At 39.4% G+C, this 21,416-nt stretch overlaps 1 protein-coding gene across 2 annotated transcripts in view; it reads left to right on the top strand.

Moving 5' to 3' along the window:
* The window catches only part of LOC306905596 (uncharacterized protein), a 41,789-nt gene extending 20,373 nt beyond the window's left edge, over positions 1 to 21,416 (top strand). For both annotated transcript variants that reach the window (XM_079476305.1, XM_079476306.1), the window contains 28 exons: positions 370 to 517; positions 594 to 768; positions 888 to 1,065; positions 1,841 to 1,967; positions 2,049 to 2,168; positions 3,306 to 3,447; positions 3,524 to 3,636; positions 5,366 to 5,519; positions 6,290 to 6,538; positions 6,936 to 7,130; positions 8,273 to 8,451; positions 8,987 to 9,173; positions 9,553 to 9,695; positions 10,603 to 10,787; positions 12,420 to 12,679; positions 12,971 to 13,190; positions 14,170 to 14,347; positions 14,434 to 14,560; positions 14,647 to 14,727; positions 14,823 to 15,002; positions 15,472 to 15,737; positions 16,190 to 16,335; positions 16,474 to 16,558; positions 17,360 to 17,477; positions 17,996 to 18,121; positions 18,325 to 18,543; positions 20,277 to 20,454; positions 20,538 to 21,416. In XM_079476305.1, coding sequence (XP_079332431.1) covers positions 370 to 517; positions 594 to 768; positions 888 to 1,065; positions 1,841 to 1,967; positions 2,049 to 2,168; positions 3,306 to 3,447; positions 3,524 to 3,636; positions 5,366 to 5,519; positions 6,290 to 6,538; positions 6,936 to 7,130; positions 8,273 to 8,451; positions 8,987 to 9,173; positions 9,553 to 9,695; positions 10,603 to 10,787; positions 12,420 to 12,679; positions 12,971 to 13,190; positions 14,170 to 14,347; positions 14,434 to 14,560; positions 14,647 to 14,727; positions 14,823 to 15,002; positions 15,472 to 15,737; positions 16,190 to 16,335; positions 16,474 to 16,558; positions 17,360 to 17,477; positions 17,996 to 18,121; positions 18,325 to 18,543; positions 20,277 to 20,454; positions 20,538 to 21,129 — 5,071 coding nt within the window. In that variant the 3' untranslated portion in view covers positions 21,130 to 21,416. The remainder of the gene's footprint in view (positions 1 to 369; positions 518 to 593; positions 769 to 887; positions 1,066 to 1,840; positions 1,968 to 2,048; positions 2,169 to 3,305; positions 3,448 to 3,523; positions 3,637 to 5,365; positions 5,520 to 6,289; positions 6,539 to 6,935; positions 7,131 to 8,272; positions 8,452 to 8,986; positions 9,174 to 9,552; positions 9,696 to 10,602; positions 10,788 to 12,419; positions 12,680 to 12,970; positions 13,191 to 14,169; positions 14,348 to 14,433; positions 14,561 to 14,646; positions 14,728 to 14,822; positions 15,003 to 15,471; positions 15,738 to 16,189; positions 16,336 to 16,473; positions 16,559 to 17,359; positions 17,478 to 17,995; positions 18,122 to 18,324; positions 18,544 to 20,276; positions 20,455 to 20,537) is intronic.

The following is a 21,416-nucleotide window of genomic DNA, read 5'->3' as shown; positions in this document are numbered from 1 at the left end:
AGATCTCAAAACTCAGGACTTTTGATAACACCTAGAATAACTAAATCCGACAAACTTACAGTAGAGTCGCAATAATGTTTTAATAATGCAATATCGTCCGAGTAGGAGTGTGACAGTGCTCTTATATCAGCATGGCTTAGGTTAGAGGCACGAGGCTGCAGGCAATCACAGCCGCTGATATAAGAGCACTATCACTATCTAGTTTAGATAAATCAGAAACCGTGGTGATACTGGTGAAATATTTCATGGCTCTCAGCCAATCAGATTTGAGAACCAGTCCTGTTGTATAATCAAGCTTAAATGTTTTCTTTACATTGCTACAACTTTTACAGTTATGGTCAGTATTAATGTCACCACATGTTTTTATAGGAAAACAGAGTTTGGCATCGGTGTCGAGCTCAACGAGGAGGGTCAGAACTTAATGAGAAAGCAGCAGGCGCGACTGGGCCGAAGCCTGGAACGTCTCTCCACTGAGCTATACAGCAAGGACACACACTTCGTCCTAGAGCTCATACAGGTCCCTACTCAAATCTTTTCAAAGAACAAACCACATGCAAAAACTCTATTATGAAATAAATTGGTTTTGTGTGCAGAACGCTGATGATAACAGTTATCCTGATGGTGGAGAGCACCCAGCTCTGACCTTCGTGGTGGAGAGAGACTGCATCACCATCCTAAACAACGAGTGTGGGTTCGAGGAGAAGAACATTCGTGCCATCTGTGATGTTGGCAGGAGCACAAAGGGAAAACATAAATATGGCTACATTGGTACGTGAAATAAATGAATGCGTTCGCTTGAAGCTGCAGTATGCGTTGTAAAATGTGTGTTTTTGTCTCTGTGCTCACACAGCATGTTTTTACTAACACCTCTCAACTTTGTGAAACAGGGCAAAAGGGCATTGGCTTTAAATCGGTTTTTAAAGTTACCAACTGTCCTGAGATCCACTCCAATGGCTTCCACATTCAATTCGACAAGACCAGCAGCCCCATGGGATACATTCTACCACACTGGGTTGACCGGGAAAGACCTGTGAGCTCTGTTGCCAAGGAGATTTCTGAAAAAAGGTTAAAAAATCACACGACCATAAGATGTTTACATAAAAAAAGCTTTGATATTCCACTCTGGCATGCTTGATAAAAGCGTTGTCAAAATGATAAAAGTGTTTCGCTAATTTTTAAAAAAAGTTTCTTGATTAAGTTTAACCTGCTGAATACAAAAATCACATACATTTGATATTATTGATGATACTCAAAAAAAAAACACATTTATACATTTTGGTATTATTACTCGTACGCAGAAATTACAAGACAAACACAGCTGAACGTCGCAAACGTAGTTCTCTCTTTCTAGGAATATTCTGACAGTGACATTTGGGGAAATAAAATGTGTACAGTTTTTTTTTATTTGCAATGAACCAACATATCATAAAAAATTACTTTAGGTAAATATACACTAAAACATTGTAATAATATATTAAATAATAATAATAAATAGTGTATTACCACTATAATTAGCATCACAGAATTGTTAAAAAGTTACACTGTAGAATACATCAAATTGTGAAGCGTGTCAACAGTTGTGCTGTTAGTTTCACAAGCAATCAGATTTTTGATTTTCAACAAGTGGATGATTTATAGAATTTTCTATAAATTTATTGAAAATGGCATTGCAGTATGACACATGAGAAATCTGGATTATCCTAGAAACAACACTGTACTCCTTAGCAACTACATAGCAACGCATTCCAAAGCACTCCGAACACTATAGCAACTGCACTCATAAATTGCATGGATGTACAAAAATGTTAAAATATATTTTATTAAAATGATTTTGTTTCAGATGGACCACAAAGATCCACCTCCCTCTGCGATCAGAGAGCTACCAGACGAAGAACCTTTTCCATGATGTGCATCCCTCTCTTCTTCTTTTCCTTCATCGTCTTCGTTCTATCAACATTTTCAATGAGGTAATAAATGCTCCTTTCAGTGACCGCCTAATGCCCAGCCATCCAAATGATAAAAGACAACTTTTGTTTTGTCTTTACAAGACGGAGAAGCTTTCGGTGGCCATGACCCGCCGAGATTTGAGCCATAATGTTCTGGAGGTGGCACACACGGGTGGAGTCGAGCGCTGGCTTGTGGTCAAGAAAATGCTTTTCCCTGAAAAGGCAAGTTTTGGATCCTTTATACACACTTGTTAGCATATGTTCAAATGAATTAAAGGTAAAATGATGCTGTTGTAACTTTTGTGTAGTCCCAGTTTCACCTTTTCTAAATTGGCATTCAGCAAGCCTTTGCTTTTACAAGCATGTACAAGCAGCTTTAACCAAATGTGCTGCTGTGATAAGGGTGTTACGCAAGTGTTCTGCTGCTTTATACCCCTGTGAGTAAAAGTGTTTTACAATATCGTCTCATTCAAACTTTATGCAAGAAGCCTTGTTAGCAAAGTGCAGTGAATGTGGTTCTTTTGTCTGGGTTTGTGCAGTGACAATTGACACTTTCTGTGCTCTCCATTCACAAACACAATCTTTCCGTTTGTTTTTTATCATAACTTTTCTACTGACTGGAGAAACACAATCTGGTGTAGTGGTTAGACAGTGTTTCCAGGGTTTAATGATTGTAGCGAGGGGCATGAAAACCCACCCACCCCTTCAACAGCAAGAACATAAAATTAATCAAATCCTGATGGATATGTGCTAATGTATTAAGTTTAGTTTTTTTAATGGAGAGGATCAGGGATTACGCATTTTGTAAGCTAACTCGCAAGTAAATGCTGCGCTGCTTCCCTCGACCAAAGCCTATGCAGTTTCCCCATAGACTTTTGGAAGATTGCAAAAACTAAGCGCTGTGATTATAGACAAAATGTATAAACATCTTAAACCTTTGTTAAAGATAATCTCTACAAATAAACACAACATTTGTTACTTTTGAAGCCGAAATACAATCGGCAGAAGTAAAACGCTAACACGACGCTACAAAACAGACATCACTTAAGGTTGCTCGATATCTATGTCACCACCACCAACTCTTTCAGACTTTATTAAAAATGTAATTACTCCGTGAAGAAATCTGCTTCTATGTTTTAAGTTTTTTACCACAGACCTAATTTCAGCGCTATAAAAAAACCCATTCGAAAAACCGTAGCGAAGTCCTAAATGCTAACTCGCTTCCGACATTTCTGAGCCTCTTCATTTTTAAAACTACACTTGCTGATGTGAAAATGCATGTTATAGAATGCAGAATGTTTGTGATGTCACACAGTTTTAACGTGAGCTAAGTGTTTTTTGGATCTGTGTTTGTAACAGATTAAAGAAGATGTGGAGTCAACAGAACTAGCCCTGGCATTCCAGCTCAGCGACTCGTCTTCGCCTGACGCGATACCTCAAAAACAGCCCGTCTTTGCCTTTCTTCCACTTCGCAGCTTTGGTTTCCGTTTCATCATCCAAGGTTCAGGATCGTATACGCAACTCCTAGTTTTTTCTATAGTTGAATGTCACGTTTTTCAAAGTCATGTTTTTTGCAGGTGATTTTGACATCCCGTCTTCCAGAGAGGATGTGGACAGGGACAGCTCCTGGAATCAGTGGCTCCGCTCAGAGATCCCACAGCTGTTTGTTCATGCCATGGACGTCTTCAATGTAAGAGAGAAGTGAAAGACAACATTCATGCAAATATATCTAATAATATGTACATTAGATTTGCTTTTCAACTCAAGCCTGAGATTGACGTCATCTCAAATATGTTAGAAATCGTCGAACCGTTTTCTCTTCTACATTGATTTATTTCGTATTAAAAATGAAAAATAGGATTGGCCATATTAAAAGTTTACATCACAGCCATGAATGATTTGCTACTTGAGATTATTAGTCAGTATTAGAGTAAGAAACAATCTTATTGCTAAAATATTTAGCTCTCTATTTCTGGAATAAATGTGTATTTTTATAAATTAATTGACCCTCGACAAACAAATCTGTTTTAATGGTCAATTTTTCGAAATTGAGATTTTTACATCATCTGAATGCTGAATACATAGGCTGTCTATTGATATATGGTTGGTTAGGATGATAATTGGCAGAAGTCTGGAATCTGAGGGTGCAAAAAAATCAAAATATTAAGAAAATTGCCTTTAAAGTTGTTAACCAGAGACGCTGTAGGTTTGTTTTAAAGCTCTCTATTGGCTTACCGCTGTAATGATGTTGTCTCAAAGAGCAGCCAGCAGCGAGTGATCACCACATGTTTTTGTAGCCGTGTGTCACGATCTCAGGGAGAGATCTCAGGGGAGAACCCAAGTGCAGGCAGACCCAGGGATGAAGGGGTTAACAAGGGATTTAATGTATAAAAACAGGAACAAAACAAAAGCCCACAATGGGGTAAAAGAACATACAAGAACTGGAGGAGGAGGACTTAACTAAACTAACAGGGATTTAACAACACTAGACAAACAACAACAGACTAATCAATAACTAAAACTCACTTTAACTCAGGCTCTTGGAATGTCTAAGAGATATGATGCAATCACAGGCACGAGATACAGACACATGAATGCAAAACGAACAAGCGCAAGACAATAGACAAGAGGGCATTAAATAGGGAGACTAACAAAAGAGATGACGATGGGCAGGTGTGGGTAATGAGACACAGGAGGAAAGCTATACTAGGAACGAGAGCGGCGGGGCCAAATGACGAGACTGGAGAGAACGCATATTATGTCCTGATTGACAATAATATGTTTCTCTCCACATAAAACACGTGGTTCTGTCATGATTCATGTCATGCAGGGCAGGGCAGGGCAGGGCAGGGCAGGGCAGGGCAGGGCAGGGCAGGGCAGGGCAGGGCAGGGCAGGGCAGGGCAGGGCAGGGCAGGGCAGGGCAGGGCAAGGCAAGGCAGGGCAAGGCAAGGCAAGTCAAGGCAGAATCATGACACCGTGTTTCCAGGCATATTTGTTAGCGATTTTACTGCATCCTAAATAGTTAGTATTATTATATTATATTTACGATGGAAAATTTAAACCAATCTTTGTGGACCATGATCTTTACTTAATATCCTTATTATTTTTAGCATCAATGAAAAATCGATAATTTTGACCCTTACAATATAGTTTTGGCTATTACTGCAACATTCCGGTTCTACTCAACACTGGTTTTGTGGTCTAGGGTTACAATTTTGCAAACACGTGCAACAGTGTGAAACTAACAGACACGGACCAACATCTACACCACATTTCATAACTTTGATTTTAAGGGGTCATACTAGTCTGTATTTAGACTACAGTACATGGTGTTACAACTCTTTGTGATTTATGAGAGTAAACATTCACAGCCGTGTTTGTGCGTGCGTGTGTGTGCGCATGCTTGTTAATCCCACAGCAACACCCAGAGTTCAGTGGGCTGGAAGGACTGTGTTACTTCTTGCAGTTTATCCCTCAGCCATGTGAGATACTGGACTTCTTTAATCCAGTAGCCAATCAGATCAACCAGCTACTAAAGGGCAAAGCGTGTCTCCCAGCAAAAGAGGACAACGGTAAGAGTTAATCCTTATGTTTAAGGGTGTGTTCACGAAAGCATTTTCCCCTAAGGACAGCAGCTGGTGTTTTTAATTCACACCAAGCAACGGTTTTATCCTCTAAAATAAAACTCTGAGCTCATCAATGTCATTTTTACTGAGCCGTTTAATTACAGTTCAGGGGGGTTGGACAAAAACCACACCAACCAATCAGCACATCTTACTTGTATGCACAGTATGTATGTATGTTTATGTACACAAACTAGAACAATGCTGGAGTTCATATTTCTGTCTCGGACGATTCATTTCTGTACCAGATGACATCCACCAGCTTTTTACAAACTTCCGGATAAATTTGAAACTACTTGCAACATAAAAATTAACAACCAAAGTGTCTCCGCTGAAAAAAATTGTAATGCTCTCGCAGCCGGCATTTTCAAATAAGCGCCTGGTGTTTTCAGACGTGTTAAAATGCTTTGGTGAACACGCGGCCTAACCCTAAATCAAAATGTATTCTATTCATTGTGTAAGAATCAAACATCTGTCATTTGTAAAAACAACAGTTTTTCATAATGTCTTGGTCAAATAAAACAGAAGTGAGTTTTATCTGCTGTTAAGATAATGTCATAGTATAGTGTTTAGTTCACTGCTGTCTAGTTCTACAAAGTATGGTATTTAGATTTAAGATCCTGAAGGAGCCATCTAATAAAATCCCCTTGAATTGAAGTATTTGTATGTTTTTTCACTGTAATGAATGAGTGCAGATACAGATATGATTCTCTTAACAGAGGGCAGAGTTGAATTCAAACAGCCGTCTCAGCTAGCCGTGTGTCAGGACCGCTTGATTCAGGATGTCATTGGAGGAGAGGATCTGTGTAGGTCCCTGAGTCTCTCGTACCTGCATCCTGCGCTGCAGTCAAGCCTTTCTGGCTCCCTCCTGACTGCGCTGGGCGTCCATCGCCTCAGAACCTCAGAAATCCTTACGGTCACCTGCGCAATGGCCAGAGATCTAGTGCAACATGGCCATCTTAAATCAGGTACACACGACACATGTTTTCTGCACTGTGTTAAATTGTTTGTTGAACACAAAATAATATATTTTGAAGAATGTTGGTAACAATGGCTGTACTTATTCACTTCTATTGTGTGGTCACAAAACCACTGCCAAAGTCAATGGGTACCTCCATTATTCAGTTACCAACATCTTCTTTTGTGTTTTGCGGAAGACGTCTGAAATGTCATGAAGGTTTAGTAAATGAGGACAGAAATGATCACTAAAAGAAGCCTTTAAAGAAAACGTTGATTTCCTTACTGCTTACAGTATGTTTACCGAATGTTGTCCTGTCGTTGGCAAATTAAAGCAAAAGTTCTTCTAAACCAAATCTAGTATTTCTATCTGTCATTCCCTCATTATATTCTCTATTGTCTTTTCAGAACAAGACCTAAAGAAGCTTGCCAAACTGTTAGTGTGTAACTTCCGTGCGCTGGATATGGAGTATGGCGATATGGAGGCCCTTCTCCAGTCTCTCAAAGAGGTTCCCATGATCCCTCTAGCCAACGGCACTGTTGTTTCTTTAAGTGCGGAGGGCGTATTTTTCCCTCTCAGTGATGTGACGCAAGCTCAAACAGGTAATTCATCAATGCAACTTGCCCTCATGAATAGTCAGAAGTTTCTCACATAGGTAACAGGCGTCATTGCGCGCAGATTTCTTTAGACCTGTCTTCAAAATGAATGATCTTCATCTCCTTATTACCTGAATCATCAATGAGGTGACTCACACGAGAGAGTCACTGCAGTCAGTAAAAAGAGAACAAGGTTTTATGAATGAAACCCAGATGACAGATGAGAAATTCGCCCTGCTTTATTTTAAACGCATATTAAGAGTCGTTTTTCTGTGTTGCTGTCAGAAATGTCGTAACAGATTTAGACTCAGCCAGGGTGGTTACACTCTGAATTCTAGTTGAATGAAAAATGCCAGACTGACTCTCCATGTCAGATAAAATCAGCTAAAAGCAGGGAGGCGATTAATTAAACATCAGGATTTGAGCCTGAACAGTCTCAGCGGGAGTCACAGGAAGTAGGTCACGCATTAGCTGGTGCACTAAGAGGCTGTTTATACTAGACCGTTTTCAACGAAAAATGTTTTATGCGTTTTGGCGGTTCATTTACACGACAACAGCGTTTAGGGGAACTGAAAATGCATACTTTTGAAAACAGGTCTTAAAGTGCAAGTTTTTTAAAACTAAGGCATTATCCTTTCTGTGTAAACTCTGAAGGCGGCGTTTTCTAAAAACGATGGTGTCATACGCATACGTGTAAAAGCTCGTCGTGACGCGCAAAACAGCAGCCGTAAAAGCGTCCTTTTAAAAAAAACACCTCAGGCTGGTTTCTTTTGTTTGACGCGCCACGTTAAAAATTGGCCAGTCAATGAGATTTGTGGTTTTGTTCACGTGCCTGGAGTTGCTGAAGTTACAGTGAAACATGACTTGGTAGCCCTCAAGCACAACACAGAGCACACATTGTCAGAAGCATAATGTTGCACAGCACCACCTTGTGTCCTGGGTTATTTCTGTTTTTCATTAAGCGCCATCTATGTCAGGGAGTGAATTTGCACATTCACTCATCGTTGGGGTATGAATGCCTAAAAACAAAAGCGCATGCGCTAGTATTCCCCAAACAATAATGCCAGCCTCTGCGCTCCTTGGTTGTGCTGCGTCAAATATCCACATAAACGTACCCTAAGACTTTCTGGGTTTATTTGGTCTTGTAGATCTGAAGGCTCTGTACCAGGATTTGCGTATCGTAGAGCCACAGCTGCTGGTGTGTCTGGATGAACTGGGGAACTCACAGGTGCGGGAGCTGCTCCGAAGACTCAACATCCATGAACTTGAGCCCCAAGAGGTTCTACACAAGCATATCTACCCTGTGCTGAGGAGCAAGTCCTGGGAGGTTAGATCCTCTGCACTTTATTATATCTTTTGACTTTTGTCCATAGCTTAGTCAAGGTAGACCCCCTTTGGAATTTAACCTGGAGTTCACCCAAAAATAAAATTCCCTTCATCATTAACTCACCCTCAGGTCGTTGCAAACCTGTACGGCTTGCTTTCTTCTGCAGAGCACGAAAGAAGATATTTTGAAGGATGATTGTAACAGAAAAACATTGCATCCCCCATTGACTTCCATTGAATAGACACAAATTCTCAAAATATCTTCTTTTGTGTTCCACGGAAGAAAGAGACGTATACAGGTTTTGAACGGCATGAGGATGAGTAAACGACGACAGATTTTTGTATCATTCTTGTAGCATTGTCCTTATTTTGATGTTACTTTGTTGCATGTTGATGTTACTTTGATGTTACTCAAAACCCTAATAGGTTTTTTAGATGAAAGCGTGACCGTTCAGAATGTTTAGCATGTGTGCATTATGCGCTGTCATCTATTATGAGTTTGTCTGGCAAACTTATTTAAACCTCTCTCGCTCTAGAAAAAGCCCAATGACATTATCGCCAGCTACCTGGTGTTTATCAAACTACACTCTCAGGATCGGGATTACAGGACCCTCGGCACAGCCATCCCTGTGTTGACCAACAGGGGCTTCCTCTACCCCGCCGAGAGCAAGATTCAGTTTTCTCAAGAATATGGAAACATCGACCTTCCCAACAAGCTCCCTGGTAAACACTGTGACCTTTTGCAAATCAATATTGACAACGTTAACCAATGGGTGCGGATTATGACAAAAATGTCTCATTAAACAATAAAATATCCACATACTGTATAAGGACTGATTTGTTTTCCGAGCTTTTAGGATGTGTTTAAGTTTGCAGTAGATAGACAATGGACGTCCCAAGTTATTGACTTTCCCCTTTATGCAACCGTAGAACTAGAGAGCTTTTGTAGAGACTTAGGAAAGCATGAAATAGGGAACACTGGGACTTATGCGACAGGATGGAGTGAACATGGAATGGAAACCCTGACGCTGCAGTACACAGCGATTCACAGAGCTGAAGTTTGCTGCCCTTTAAGTCTCAACCAATTATTTTCCTTCCCCAGGTGTGGACTGGATCCTGCTGGACCCCTGCTATCTGCGGGCAGACAGAGATGTGGACGGTTGGAGAGAGCTCCTCAGCGATCTGGGAGTGAGAGACAATCTTATCTTTAAGAAGGAGAAGCGGACCTTCACGGCTTCTGAACTGGTAAGATGGGACGACTTGAGACTCGGTCTGGTCTTGGATCAGAGTTACAGAATACACAAGAAGCCTCATGGTTAGCAGTGCATGCAGGGGGATTACTATGTGTGTTTGTGTACATCACATTGACTAGTGTGTCGGGAGCCGAACTAATGAAACATGTCAGTGTTAGCTTTTGTTATGTGTGGATTGGGTCAAAGGGGAGGGCTGAATACTGTTGTTGAACAATACGTGATCTTGACACCAGAGCACCGACATCAGACCAATGTCTGACCGATGACATTTTTCAACCAATCACAAAGCTCTCCATTTCATGAACAATTTCATCCAATAAAAGTGTCAATTTAATCTTAATTTTTACAACATCCAGTTAGCATCAAAGTTTCTTGTATTCAAACATCCACCTCTGTCATTTATGGCATCATCTCTCCTAATTTTTGTGTTTAAATAAGGTCTTGCACACATATTCTATAAATATGAGTCAGTTTCCTTCAAAATGAGAGCAGCCAACACATTCCAGACGCAAGTTATTACGTGACAGTGAAAAACTGAGAAAACATTGACCAAAGTTTCTGTAAATGATATATGCCAGACAGTATCCCTGCACTAAACTATTCAGCATAACACACGCATCCACACCTTAAAGTTCAGGAAGAAGGTCACTGAAAAATCTAAAGCCCACTTTTTTTAAAGCCCAGTTTAGCCCAATTTCATCATTTTAATACCAAAAGACATCTTGGTGTCATTTTAAATAATAACTGGTTTAGTGTTTGGTGTAGGGCTGTCACAATATACCGATATCGACATAATATTAAAAACAATGATTGCATATGTCTTTCCATCTATTCTTTTTATTGATCTACACCAGTCACATGAGTCTGGGTGACCTATGTAATCTCTCTCTGTTTCGCAGGTGTCCAGTTCATGGGCACAAGAGAGTCAATTGTGGTCTAAGCCTGCAGATGGGGTGTATATCATTGAAGATCAGCACTGTGCAGAGTTTCATACCTTGCTTACTGCCGACCAACTCTCAGCTCAAGACAAATTGCAGCAAAGACAAGCCCTTATAAAGCTGCTGGATGACAACTGGGACGCAGGGTAAAGACAACATGATTCATCTGATTTACTCAATTCAGATTTCCGCTTGTGTTTCCATAGCCACATTATGAATGTAGACACCCAGTTACCAAAGCATCTGCCAGCAAGCTATTTTTTAACCCTATTTGATCCACAGTTGCTTGTAGAGAAATTCACTTTACTTATGCTTTTACTGAGCTTTACTAACATCTCCAATTTGTTCAAACCCACTGTTAATGTGGCTCTCGCCTGCAAAGCATCCGGATTTGCATGTTAGCAGGCAAGGTCATCATCCGTGTGTTTTTTAAATCCTTTCCGATCTCATGATCTTAAAGTGCTTTGTTTGGGAGGAAATATTTAAATAATATTTGGGAGGATTTTAAGCGTTAATGCAATAATTAATGCAATAATTATTATGATTTATTTTTATTGTTATCTGTGCTTCCTATGAAATATCCAAAAATCACTTGCACAGTGTGATGTATTTCAATGCAGTTGTGTACTTACATTATCGCAAATGTTCCCAAGAACGTGCAAATCCAGAGAAAATCCTATTTAAAATAATGGCCCGTCCCTTTTCTCCCTGTATTTGTCGCATACCAGTGACTTAATATCTGGTGCTCCGCAATATTCTGAGTTTCCGGTTGGAGAAACTACGGAAACATGCAAATGCGGAAGTGGTTATACAGCATCTGGGACACATCTGTTGTTCTGTTATTATGGATCACGATTACACTTTGCCGAGTATGGAAGCCCAAAAAAGTAGTTTACTTTTTAAATGACGACTGTGTGATTGTTTTAAACACGTTAAGCTGCGTAGCATTACACTGCCAAATCAATTGACAAAGTCCAATATCATTCGCGGGCTAACGTAGTATAACATTCCACGTATCTTGCAAGCTATTCATTACGGTAACATCAAATGAAATTCATCAATTACCTCGTCCGTGAACATGATGGGCGATCTCCATACGCCTCTGGATGGTGCAAACCTCATGTCCCATAATTCCACTCATTTAGTTTCGCCTAGTGGTCCACATCTACATATTGTGGCTTTAAATATACTATATTTTCATAAAAAAAATATATATTTCAATTAATTCAGTATTTCAGGTTAAATCATTAAAAAATCTATTTATTTTTAAGTGGGCATCTGGAGGGCTAAAACCACCTCTTTTAGCATGTGTGCCATGCTTTTTCAGACTCGCATGCATCCTTCTATTTTTGGTTTATAGTTCTCTCCAACAAACGCATAACGTTAGTCACACCAAAACTGTGCTGCAAGAGTTTTTTTATAGGTTGACTTTAGTGGCCTCAAATGCGCTTATGAAATTCCATGTATTTTAATTAAGCTTCCTGACATTACACATCCCCCCTCTTCCCCGGCCTTTAGCTGCAGCGTGAGTCATTCAGCCTCTGTCTGTGTCAACCGTCTGTGTACCTCGGACCATCACAGCACCATGTTTTATGCTCCATTTCTATTAATAAGCAAACTGATGTCCACCTGCTCAGCCTTCAAATGTACTTCTTTCCCTGCTGTGCTTGTTGTACTGTATGATATAATGTGGACCCAGACAATCTATCATTTATTCATATAAAACCTTAACACACCCTACATCTTTTTACTTGAGAGTCTGTCTTGGTCTGTTACAGAGAGAAGTACTCGCAGTACCTCAAAGTGATGGTTTTGGACAGCCAGGGACATTTCATCAGAAATGCCAATTCCTCTTTTTACCACAATCTCACCCAGCTGCCCTGGTTACCAACACGCAGGCCGCCGTGGGGAGACGGACAGAACGTAAACTACCTACAGCCTAAATCCGTCTACATCTACTCTACTGAAGTACATCAACTACTTGGATCGCACGTTGACTATGTCCACATGAAACCCAGTGAATTCACGAGAGCCATAGGTACAGTTACTAGATTTAGGGATTTTAAAGTCAGTTGAGATTTTCCTTTCAATGTTTTCATCATTCTAAGCAAAACGGATTGTTGATCAATGTTTTCATCATTCTAAGCAAAACGGATTGTTGATCAGTACAATGTTGTACAATATAATGTTTGTCTTTGGCTGACATCACCATGGCCTTTTTTAACTCCTTCTTTTTTAACATCTAATACAAACCTTTACCAACCCAAGTAGTTCAAGACGAATAAAATCATCATATTGTTGTAATTGACATGAAATATGTTTTGTGCAGGAATGAGACACAATGTGCAGGTGGAAGACATGATCGGATATCTGAAGTGTTGGTGCACTAAGGTTTCAGAGGAAGTCTCAGTCGAGCCTGAAGGAGCAGACTTCACCACAACCGTCGAGCACATGCACGCAGTGTATCTTTACCTGAGTGACCAGTGTCCGACCATCAAGTTTAGAGACCTGTTTCAACACTCACCTGCTGTCTTCATTGAGTATAACAGGTCAGATGAACACATGTAACATACAGAGATCAGCTATTTGAACTTTGATTAGCATTAGAGGCACATCTTATGTTTTTTGTTGCAGAATACAATTGTCATAGTTTTGACATAATCTGTTCAATATTTTAATTTGTCATTATAGCCGTGGAAAACATTAAGATACCATTCCAAATTTTCATTTAATCATCATTTCTAGATGTATTGTGGTCATTCCATGTGTGTGTTGAATTTTAACACAATCAAACCTCAGGAGTAACAAAGTAATCCAACAACAATGTGAAAGGTTGACAGCACGACAAGACCAAAACATTTTTGGAACTTTTAATAAATACATGTAGGACTGTTGCATTACTGAAAAAACATCAGCAAATAAAATCAAATATTTTTATTTAAAATGTGGGAGAAATATTTTATAGTAATTCACAGAATTAAATACAAATTATTATTTTCCCTAAACACACACCCATCAATAGTACATTCAGAAAAACTGGGAAAAAAATTCAATGGTCTACATTTTTTTCTGCGGCTGTACAAAATTATAGTATTTATTATAGTATAAAATCTTGCATGCAACCATGATTTACTGTTTGGCTAAATCGATTAGTTTTTATTAAATTATTTAATCAAATGAACAACAACATTTTATAAATCGTTTATTTAATGCTATTGTTATGCAATAAAATACTAATATTAATTAATATTAACATAAAATATAAATAGTTATATTATATTTAATTAAAGACAGAGACCGGAAGTTAACTGCAGTCCAGGCACACATGTCAGTTGAAACAGTCTATAGTAAAATATAAATTTCAATGGAAATACAATGTTTGGTGCTAAACAAAATCACACATTGGTTTTTGGACTGTATTTGGACAACAGGTTGCAAAAATTGCCAACTTTATATAAAATGTATTAAAATGTTTTTAAAAAGACCTCCTTTCGGAGATTTGATTTTTTTTCTCATTCTTGCATAAAGAAAGGAGCAATGGTGCTCTGGGCGGTTCTACCATCTGAAAGAGGTTTGCTGGAATGATCCGACAGGCATGTTTCAAAGGTACAAGGAGCTGGTTCGAAAGCCTGACAGCGGGATACAGGAGCCTAAACTACTGGCACCATTTTATACTGGCTTGCATGAAATGAAGAGCATGTTTCAGGTTTTTCCTTTTTCCGTAACACAAGCAGCATTTGAATACTAATTCAAGAATACCTTTATTCTTAGTAATCTTTGATATAATTACAGTCTCTCAATGTGGAGCCCAATCCATCTATGAAGCAGTATGTTGCCCTTTTGGAAGCTGTTTGTGAGTCATCACCTCTTGCTACAGGGGATGTTGTCAAAGACGTTTCTGTCATCTTTGCCAGACTTGGTAAGAGAATTTATGACTGCTTACGTGTTTAATTATTTATGACTCTGGTATTTGTTTCCATTTAACACACCTTTATTTGTCTAAAGCTGATAAATGTAAAATGCAAGTTCATGGAGAACAAGATCAAGAGCCACAACTGAACCCCAACTATTGCTGCTCTCTCAAAGGTCAGATCAACTAAAAACAGCTAGTTGTACCTTGGTTTTATTTGGCAAATCCTTGTTTTCGGAGTATAAAGAGAACGTTTTAATCATCTTTACAGAAATGATTTCTCATAAAAGAGTGTTCCCCACCAAGAGTAACGCCTGGGTGGAGTTAGCACACAAGCCCATGATAGTGGACAGCCCGCAGTTGGAGAAAATCTTTAAATCGCATCGTGAGATTTGCCTGCTCCAACTACCGTCTGCCATGAAGAGAGCAGCCAACAAATCCAAACATCAAGGTAAAGCATTAATAAGCCAAAGGAAAACAAACAAATGTTTTTTGTGCAATTGTTGTGAATGATCAGGATCATTCAGAACTTCTTGAGTTCGCCTCAGCAAATAATTAAATGGCCAGTAGTTTAGTTAAGAATCTATATGCGTATTTGGCTTGCTGTCAAGGGAAGGGGCTCTGGGGTCTGTATTCTTTCCCTAAGCCCAGAGCGAGGGCTCCGATCTCTGTGTTTCGGAGCACTGCCCCCCACCCCTGGGTAAAAGGAGGGGTGGATAGTGACGAGTCGGGGTGGAGGATGGATACTGCAAAAATGTGGAATGAAGGAAGTACTCCGATTTAACTATGGGGTTTGTTCTTGATTTGATATGACGGAAGACCAAATGTCTAATGGCTGGCAGCTGCATAATGATGTGCACGTGCTCCTCCTGAACTTTGTTAATAAAACATCATTTCATTTTTGTTTTTTTTGTCCTCAGGTAAACTGCATGAGAAAGAGGCGTTCAGCGAAGCAGACCGAGAGTTGTTTCTGGAGATCTGCGGGGTGAAAAGACTCTCCCAGTGTGTTTCTCGCAAACCACTGACTGAGATGTACAGGCCTTGCCCTTCTGTGCAGAGCCTGGTGCGACAGATTGTCCCATACATCCAGAGGTTCATTTACCATCATGTGGATTTCGAAGACGTTTACAGTGAGCTGATAGAGGCTGGGATTGCTAAACAGATTAACTCGCTGAGTTTTGGACAGGTATGTTGTGCGATAATATTGCAAATCTTGTTTTAGAGATGTGCAAAATCATGTTATCGAGTGTGACACATTTTTTATTTAAGCTCCACTTAAAACAGCACTCGGTGTTCACAAATACTTTAGTCAAGCACTGCGCGTGCACATTCACAGCACGGTTAGCAATGTCTCTGTCAGCTCTTAAATGGTTTGGATGGACTTTATCTAGAAATCCTTTTTTGCCAATATCGCACACCCCTACTTGATGTATATTCTTGTGAATGCAAACCCAGAGCTGGGTCTGTTTCTGTCGCACCTAGATACTTGCTGGTTATTGCATCATATTCTTTCAGAGAGGAGTAGAATGGGAACTTTTTGGTTTTGTTATGTATCAAATGTATTATATACCGCATATTCAATCCTGTATTATTATCTGTATTAAAAGGCGCTATAAAATATGAATTGGATTTTTATAGGTGGGCAAGCTGTATATTCATTATAGGCTTGAGGTGTCCGAGGGGGACCCAGTCTTTGAAAGTGAAGATATGATATGTTTTCTAGAAGATAAAAAAGAGCTATACATCCACAAAGATCATCTCTCAGCCAAACTGGACATCTGCAGGTACACAGCTCGTATGTTACTGTGTAGTGTCTGGTTTTTTAAGATGTCCCATGATGTCCGCTATAGAATGTTCTTGCGACAGAGATATACAATAAGTATTATAATAAGTATTATTCATCACTGTTTGTGTTTTTGCAGAGAGCTGGTGAAATTGTTCACCACAGAAAATAAGCTTGGGAAAGTGCTGGAAAGCTTTCTGCTGGGCCTTATTCCCTGGATAAATGTGAGTACGGCGATCAGAGCATCCTTGTTAAAACATGTCATTCTAATGATGTGTTCTTTCAAAGAGGAGCCTGTAATTGCTTGAATCTGGCAAATGACGGTGATGAAATCTCCCACACAGAGGACATGGTATCCTAATGGAACAAAAGGAAAAATGCCACCTTTGTCACCGGAACTTACAATACGCCTGCGTCATTTGCCAGAAAAACAAGCCTCAGGTTCAAGCGCAGCCGAGTGATAACTCAACTTAGACAGAGGGCCCTGAGGGTTCACAAATGCGGGATATATCTGCCCCGATTGTCTGATGTTTTTAAACTCTGAAAAATTGCTTTAATTGGCTGATACCGATCATTTGCTGAGAAATCTGTGCATCTTTATTAATAAGTAATAATAAATAATTGTTAGAAATAAAAAAAAAACTAGCTTAAACAAAACTATTACCTTTATTTTTTATATGGACTTTATTTTTACAATTATTTTTTACATTTATAAAATTTGAAACCTTTAAAATCTTATTTGTTAAATGTAATGATTTTCCAGTATGACTTCCCATGTCAAATTAAGCAAGTGTAAAATATTTGCTGCCAGTTAATGCTTTGAAAAACTGAAAAACCTAAATTAAAATGCAAATGAACAGACAAACAGACAATAATGATCCAGGCGTACATATTGCAACATACTGCATATGTGGCACTTGTTGGTGTTTTATTGTCTATTTAAAGCCGTTTAAATGTACAAGAGGATGATTTATGCTCATGAGTCTACGTGACTTCTCGTGTGTTTCGTCTTGTGTTTAACCCAGGACCAACCTGCTTTGAGAAAGTACCTGGACAGGGAGAACGCCCAAGAACTCCCTCCAGATGAGGAACTGTGGGAGGTCCCGGCACCCAAGCAAGTGGAAGTCAAAAAAGAAACCATCGGTGAGGCTCCAGCACACGTCTCTGACATGAGCCAAAAGGACAATGAGTTCCCATGAGTCTCCTGCTCTTCCTCACAGCGGTTCATGTAAAGCACAGCTGCGAAATTAACGGCTGTGTTAATCCCTTTGATTTCTCTTTTTTTTCCACTTTAATCTGCGCCGCTTGCCCTCATTTCATCATTTCCCTCGCACATGCACGTACCACATACATAGGGCACATATGCTAATTGAGGTTTGTTTGCCGCTCTGCTCGCTGACATGAAAGCGCAGCTGTTGCCAGGGCGAGGGGAAGAGTTTTCTCTCTCTCTCTATCTACAAAGAAACACACACACACACACACAATCTCTTCGCTCAGCTGCATGTCAGTCAGGACAAATTTTAAAACTACTGTAATAACCTTATAACACACACACAATAAAATCGACCGTTTCGGTATAATATACTTATTTGGTACAGTTTGCGTTTGCAACTGCATTCATTAGTAAGAGTTTGGTTTATTTGCCGTGCGTTTGTTTGCAGTGCCTGTGGTCCATCCATCCGGAGATGTACAGGAGGAAGAAATGCAGACAGATCAGAATAAAGATGACAGGCTGGTGTGCTGGCCACCCAAAGCCTCTCTCATTAAGACGGGTGGAGGCAGTTCAGGTACAGATGACAGCGGGAGAATCATGAATATACCCAAAATTATGCTGTTGATAGATAATGTTTTGGAAATTTAGTCGCGTATGAAAATTAACAGATTAATATGAATATTGAGTGTCCTTTGCCACAGTCTGTCTTAGAATGTGGTCAAATGTCAGTGTCGACAATGATCAAGATCCTAAAGCATGTACATTTGGTGAATTTAGCCAGCCAGGCTGTCGATGATGTGATGAAGATGTGGCCTCCTCCTGCTGCTCCTTCACCGGCTCCTGTGATAGTGACAGGTCATTCAGGTTTTGGATTGGAGAGGAGCTCATCCAACATGAACATCTATCAACGAACTGGAGAACCTCCAGTGCACGCAGATCTAAGACCTCAACACATTCAGGGTCCCAGGACCAGTGAAAGCACCTCACGCACAACAGGTCAGCACAGTTTCGGATTAGTAAGAATTGTGTCGGCACATACAGCCCCGTGGTTAGTGTGCGGACATATAGCGGCAGTGCACACATGGTGACCCGAGTTCGATTCCCGTCTCAAAGGTCCTTTGCTGGTCCTTCTGCCCCCCAATCTCTACCCAACACTTTCCTGTCAACTCTCCACTATCCTGTCCTATTAAAGGCTAAAAATAAAAACGGTGATGTTTTGATGCATTCAAATATAGTTGATCTTGAGTTACTTATTGAGTCATCTTGAAACAGCAGCCACTGTATTTATTGATAAAAATGTTGAATGAGAGAACTAAAACACAGGGTCGCATAATATTAAAGAAAATGTGAGATTTCTAAATAATGCTATGCTTTAATGCAACACTATGTAGTTTTTCAACCTAATACATAATGTCTCAGTATTTGATCAACTCTTAACTGGAGCAGCCTCATAGCAGCTACAACCACACTCAATAATGTTTCAGGTCGGTATTCAATGCCCCACCCATCCCCTGCTTTTGGAAGAGTGTGAAATCGTTTCCAAAGGACTTTTCTGCATTTGCCGGTTCCATCAGCTTAATAAATAAATTCACGTGTATTGCACTGCCCACAGGGAAGCTTATGCAGCGACAGTATTTACAGGAATTGCGCCTATCAAAAACATGAGGGAACCGTATAGTAAAAGTGTGTAAAATATATTAAAATTTCATTAAAATCAAGTTAAAAACTGAAAATGTAACCATATAACCAACATGCATATAAACAACATATCAAATCATTTGTATTATTGCAAACCATCGTGACATAGCGATTTTGCCTCGAGTCCAAATAAAATGCATCAATGTAACACACATATTTAGGCAATATCTACGTAAATATATTTTTATGCAGAACATTTTACATGAAACATTACATGAGTGGATTCATAAAAACATGAAAGTATTAATTTAAATGTCCAGTGTTTAATGTTTTGGAAGATCTATTGTCAGAAATGCAATATCATATACATAACTATGTGTTTAGATATATAAAGATCTTGCGTAATGAATCGTTGTTTTTATTACCTTCGAAAATGGAATATTTCTGTCTACACACCACGGGTCCCCTTGCCTTGAAATCACCATGTTGTTACTACAGTAGCCCTAAACGGACATACTGCTCTACAGAGCGTGTTTTGTAATACATTATTTGCTTGTTCTATAAACACCATGTACCGTGCTGTGTTTTACCTTTGTTGTGTTTTTCAGTTTTTCTTATTTTCTCCTTTAAAGCTGCTTTGGAACAATGCACATTGTGAAAAGCGCTATATAAATAAAAATGTAATTGCAAAGTAGCAAAAACATAACAACATAGTTGGTAGTGCTAGAAAAGGATTGCAATTCATAACCTCACCACTAGATGCCGCTGCAATCTTCATGTTGCTCCTTTACAATATTACTACTTTAATATACATGTGAATCCAGTCTGTGAAAACCAAGATTAAATCATCCTATATAATGTAAAGAACATTTTGTGTAATCTAACATTGATGTCTTTAATATTGAGTGGGTAAGGACATGTCAAAGATTGAAATCACAGGGAAATGAATGCTTAAAATCAAACTTTAATGCTCATTATCTATATCATTTGATTTTGAGACTTTTGCCTGGAGTTGAGTCACGCATGAGAAATTTTGAATTATACAAAAAAAGATCATCTGATCATGTTTATTATTTTAACCCCATTTACAGATAGGCTTGGTCGCACAGATATGAAGGAAGAGCCAACTGTGCAGGACATCGAGACTAATGTTCATCCTCAACCTTTGAAGTCAAACGCAGATGAACTGGAAGAAACTCCCCACCACCACAAAACCAACCCAACACCTTCAGCATTCGAACAAGACACACCAAAGACACCCGCACCAACGTATGTATTCTTAATGATCATTGCTGTTTGTTTCTAATGTTGTTGTTTTCTACCCCTTAATTTTTAAATTCTTGTATTTCCAGAGGCCATAATACAACTCAAGTACTAGAGATGGTATCAAGCCAGTTCCAGGGAGGTGAAACCCTACAGCGACCACTTATGTCTCTAGATAATGCGGTGTGGACCAAACCGATGGCTCCAGAGGCAGTCCTAGAGGATCTGAATCTGGACTGCACCCTGCCCCAAACTCTGGTGATCTCGAAAGACTTTGACGATACAGCCTGTATTGGACAGTGGGGTGAGCAGCTGGTTTTCTCCTTCCTCACTCACTGGAAAGAGAACGGAGATGGTTATGGGCCCATTGAAATCACCTGGTTCAACGAAAAAGGAGAGAGCGGCCAGCCTTGTGACTTCAAGCTTACTTTTGCAAATAAGGGTCCAAAAGCCGGCACCACTAGCGAGATCTATGTGGAGGTCAAGACAACGATAAAGAAAGAGAGAAACTTTATTCACCTGTCTGCCAATGAGCTAAATTTTGCACTGAAAGAGAAAGAGAGGTATCACATATATAGAGTGTATGGCGCTGGAGATGCACAGAATGTTCGTCTGTGTCGTATTAAAAATCTCGCCCAGCATCTGCATTCTAAGACATTAGAACTCTTCTTATTTGTGTAGCCTGTATTTCATAGATTGTTTTACACCGGAATTCTTGAATTATTATATGCAGATTATTATTCCCACAGAATGTTAAATGTTTGGTAATCCATTGGTGTTTTTAACTCCTAATATCTTTACTGATATGATATTGCACAATTATACCGGCCAGTTTCTCTTCACTTGTTTGGTCACGTAATTTACTAACTTTGTGCTGTTTTACTACTTATTTTTATGGCAATGTTACTTTTCCTTGTTAAATTGTCATTTACTAGTTCATTAAATAATTGTAGACTTTTAGAAGCGTC

Source organism: Barbatula barbatula (assembly GCF_947034865.1).
Source record: "Barbatula barbatula genome assembly, chromosome: 16".
Taxonomy (NCBI): Eukaryota; Metazoa; Chordata; class Actinopteri; order Cypriniformes; family Nemacheilidae; genus Barbatula; species Barbatula barbatula.
This window is presented reverse-complemented; position numbering and strand designations above follow the sequence as displayed.